Source organism: Lottia gigantea (genome assembly GCF_000327385.1).
Source record: "Lottia gigantea unplaced genomic scaffold LOTGIsca_17, whole genome shotgun sequence".
Taxonomy (NCBI): Eukaryota; Metazoa; Mollusca; class Gastropoda; family Lottiidae; genus Lottia; species Lottia gigantea.
The window spans coordinates 2,693,903-2,698,519 of NW_008708133.1; the positions used below are offsets into that span (position 1 = coordinate 2,693,903).

General features: G+C 34.7%; 1 protein-coding gene across 1 annotated transcript; it reads right to left on the reverse strand.

Moving 5' to 3' along the window:
- Nucleotides 1–130: 130 nt before the first annotated feature.
- Nucleotides 131–1,126, reverse strand: LOTGIDRAFT_158596 (hypothetical protein; the record flags this gene model as incomplete). The annotated part of the gene is made up of 2 exons (XM_009051744.1): nt 131–374; nt 969–1,126. The coding sequence occupies 2 exons, from the start codon at nt 1,124–1,126 to the stop codon at nt 131–133; spliced, it is 402 nt and encodes a 133-aa protein (XP_009049992.1).
- Between the last annotated feature and the right edge of the window lie 3,491 nt (nt 1,127–4,617).

Consider the following 4,617-nt stretch of genomic DNA (forward strand, 5'->3'; position numbering starts at 1 on the left):
ATTTTTTTATCAATCAATGCAATGTAATGACAAAACCATAAAAATGTAGGCTTCCTATAACCACTGAAGTATTGATATATGAAGACAAATCCTGCTATAATGATAAAGTTGTATTATTTTATCGTCATACCTAAGAAAGGCCCGATAGTTTAAACACCCACGCCCATTGACATGGCATCTTATTTGCAGAAATAGCCGGTATCATGATATCCATTCCACCTCCTTGTCTTGATTTCCAGGTAAAGGTTCCACCATTATAACCCAGTAAAGACACTGTTGTGTCTGGTTGAGGATTTGGTGCTCCCAGACTGAGAGTTGAAGTTGTTGGCCAGTCAAGCACTATGGCGTATACGTCACTGTTTTTCATGGTGTACCTGTGATTATAATAATAAGCATTGCTTATAGACTGAATACAAGATTATGTTATAGCCATGTGTCATGTTAAGATCGTTTGTTTTAAAACGTCACTTTGAAAGAATCTTTGCTGGGGAGCTTTTCATTCAAACAAATGACATATTTCATGATAATTTATGCCAGATGATTGTACTGTAGGTCACTATTCTCCTGTTTTTGATCGATGTTGAAAACGCTTGGATCAGTCCATCTTCACAATGTCAAGCTATTACACACTTCGTACTTATACCTTAACTGCAATGTTCACCTAGTTTCATGGACGTTTGTAAATGCAGCGATTTGATTAGATTGTACTCTAGAAAGTCTGTGAACATAAATCCATAATACTTCCTTTGATTGACTGTATTCGCTGCGTACAATACAATCAAATCACCACATTCCGGGATAGAAAAGTAATGACTAGTACAGTCAAGGTGTAAGTACGAAGTTCGTGATATCTTGACATTGTGAAGATAGGATAAGCCTGACTCTTAAAACTACAATGTTAACATATAGTATAAAACAGTATCACCCATTAATTAACTTTTAAGTTTAAAACTCTAATGTAAACTTACCAAACTCTTGGGGTTACTGTGTCGTTTTGTGAGGTCCATGGTTTTGAACTTCTGATAGCCTCTTCATTTACCGTTAACCATGACCCTACGTCCCTTAATCTGGTTTCAAATATGGGACTGATAGTTCCTTCTTTAGTTGGTCCTACGTTCATCAACATATTTCCTCCACAGCTTTAGTAAACAAAAATTATATATACAGGTAGCATTATTATTAAAGATAGTCACGCCCATGTGGCAGATAAATCAAAATAAAACACAATTTTTAGAGCGAGATCAGCACTCGAACTATGCTCAAGTCATGTGCTAAAAATGAGTCCAATAATCATTACGAAAATGATTTCGATATTCTATTAATATTACCAACAACTAAAAATAAAATAAAATAAAATCATGGAAAATTGTAATCTGTATCTCGCTTTCTCGCTTATTTCCTCGCTTTTTTACTCTCGCTCTCTCGCGAGAAGTCTCGGGTGATTACGAGCAATTCGTCGCGAATATGCATTTTTTTCACATTTGAGATAATTGTATTAAATCGATCATATTATCACAAAGATTAATGTCTCTTAATTTCAAAACTAATGGATAAGATCCTTATAAAATATGCACGTGATGCAGTGGCGAATATACTAAAATGTTCGTATATATTTTCTTGCGAAGTGGCGAATATGACATTCGCCAGTTTGTTAGATTTTATTTTTATTCATAATACATATTGACGAATATTGCCCGTCTGTATATACAACATAGATGTATTGTCATACAATGTTAGGTACTATTTTAAAGATAAAATTTTTTCAATTTAAAACCTTTTGTTCATACCTTCATAAGGCCGATGTTAACAACTAAAGAGACTAATGGGTAGCTTAAGTTCGAATTTTTGGGGTAAATAGACTTACGGCTTCTGTTTGTGTCATATTTTTTCATACCTTTATGCAAACTTATAATTTTAATAATTAATCTTAGCTGGGAACCCATCTTTAACTTTGGTGCATAATTGTTTGTCCAGTTAGGGTCAAGGACATTGCACATTTCAGTGCGAAATTCCAATCGATTACTGTCAAGAAGTCGGTGCAAGTGTCAAATAGGTAAGTCTTGTTTTATCTAAATTAATGATTGAAACTCCCCAAAAAGTTTTTAAATAGGTCTATGAATCGTCGGAAATGAAAAATAATTTAATGGAGTTTTACTTCCTACTTTTCTGGGCTAATGTAGTGTTCCATGAAGGACATTTCCATCAGCCTACTCTTCTTCAGTTTCGAGCTGGCGATGGATCTTTTAATTTCTGTGGCACAAGGCGCACGGGGCCTCGGAACGACTAGACAGACCTGTATCACTGGCAGGAGAAAACCGAGTTGTAAAATCGGCAGTGGCTATTTACCACTGGCGTGGTAAGCGTGGTAAATAGTCATAAGTACCTTTACAGCTATTTGTCAAGGCCGATTGTGAAGAGTTCATAGTTCAAGGCTGAATACTTCTCAATTCAAACCTGTCTAAAAAAATTCCGCGTTGTATGAAATTTGGTGTACATTCATTTGTTCTTTTGGCAATAGATTTTAATTACAAATTAGTCAAATTTACTTTTAACCTTGTTAATGAATTGGAAAGCAGGCTTATTACAAGTATATCTATTCAAAATCAATTGAGGACTAAACTTCCCCAAACGATCGTAAGGGTATTTTGTGTGAGAATAAGTTTTGAAAATAAATTCCTGCATTTTATGCAATGTGTCTCCTAATATTACTACGTTTTTACAAGTAACTACAGTGGCGTATTTAGAGGGTAGTGCCCTGGGAAAAAATAGGGTAAAGTTGCCCCCACTCCCGTCAATGAAATCCTGGCTACGCCACTGAGTAAGTAGACCTAATGTATATTTCCACAAAAATTGTAATGTTGTGTCCTATGGATATTAGGGTGATATGAGAATAAAAATTCCATAAAAGCGCAGACCTAGGTCATGAAGTTAAAATTTTATATTTGGCTAAGTACTGTTAAACGCGTTCGCCCCTATACATTTTTGGTCTTTTTCATGTTTGCCCCTAGTTCGTTCGCCCTGGCTCCACAATATTTTGTGACACAATAATCCATGATCCACAAAATTCGGACAAAATGTTTAAATATGTGTTTAATTGTCAAACTTGGTCACTTATAAATTTAAAAAGGACCCGTCCGCTATCATGTGACTAAAAAACTGACTTGTTAGTCTTTCATTCAAACCTCTTCCAATTGTCGTCCAGAAACTTGCCTTCACCAACACAATGTTGTTTTTATTTTTCTTAGTGTCCAGAATTAAAATGAACTTCGAAACAAACAAATAAATTATGTGAAAATTGTAAAAACTTTCAAGAAGGTGGAAACATGGCTCACTTTTCAACTCGATTCATGCAGCAACAATTTTTTTGCGACCAGGACAAATCATTTTTTAAAAGGGACAGTTACGCCAATTTTTTGACCAATCATACTTAAGTCTCAGAAACGGGATTGTTTTAGCTAAGCCAATCGGTAATACTACATACTATAGTTAAACACTATCAATATCTGTACCATTACTGACCTCTACTACAAACTACAGTCAAACACTATCAATATCTGTATGATTACCGACCTCGACTATATACTACAGTAAAACTCTATCAATATCTGTACCTTTACTGATCTCTACAACAAACTACAGTCAAACACTATCAATATCTGTACCATTACTGATCTCTACTACATACTACAGTCAAACACTATCAATATCTGTATCATTACTGACCTTGACTACATACTACAGTTAAACACAGTCAATACCTGAATTATTACTGACCGTGACTACATACTACAGTCAAACAGTATCAATATATGTATCATTACTGACCTCCACTACATACTACAGTCAAACACTATTAATATCTGTATTATTACTGACCTAAACTACATACTTCAATCAATCACTATCAATATCTGTATCATTACCGACCTCTACTACATACTACAGTTAAACCCTATCAATATCTGTATCTTTACCGACCTCATACTTCTGTTAAACAGTATTTTCATAGGGCTGGTGATAGGTTCTCGAGTGTTTATAAGCTATAGACTGAACGCATTTCGAAAGACAAGAGCAATGCCTCATAACAATCAATACATTTTAAATTTATAATTTTATAGATTTTTCATTCATAATAATCACTTCTATGATACTATACTAATCAAGTAAGCAATTAGATGCTCAGCAGGAAGACTTTGTTGTTTTCCTTGCACCAATAGTCCAAATATAGGAACAGTTGTCTACAAATTCTACGCATATCATCAGCCGCATTGAGTCTATTTCTATCTTTAGTTTTGATGACTAAAGTGTCGAGGTTCGCTTGGGTTCGTCGTGTTGAAGGGCACCAGAAATCCGGAAACTCTATAATTCTTCTCCTACAATAGCCTGGGAACCAGGAATATACAATATTATAGCTTGGAAATTAAAAATTCAATAAAAGTCTTCAAAAGCATAGCTTTAAAATGTATATATAAACGAATTGCAGACTAATAGACAGCTGGAAATGCACGCAATACCGAAGTATGATCATAAACACGCATTCCTTATGGTTCACATCACATAGCAATTGCAGAAATTTTTAGACTGTGAAATTTAGCGTCCAAAATGCCCGAAAACCAT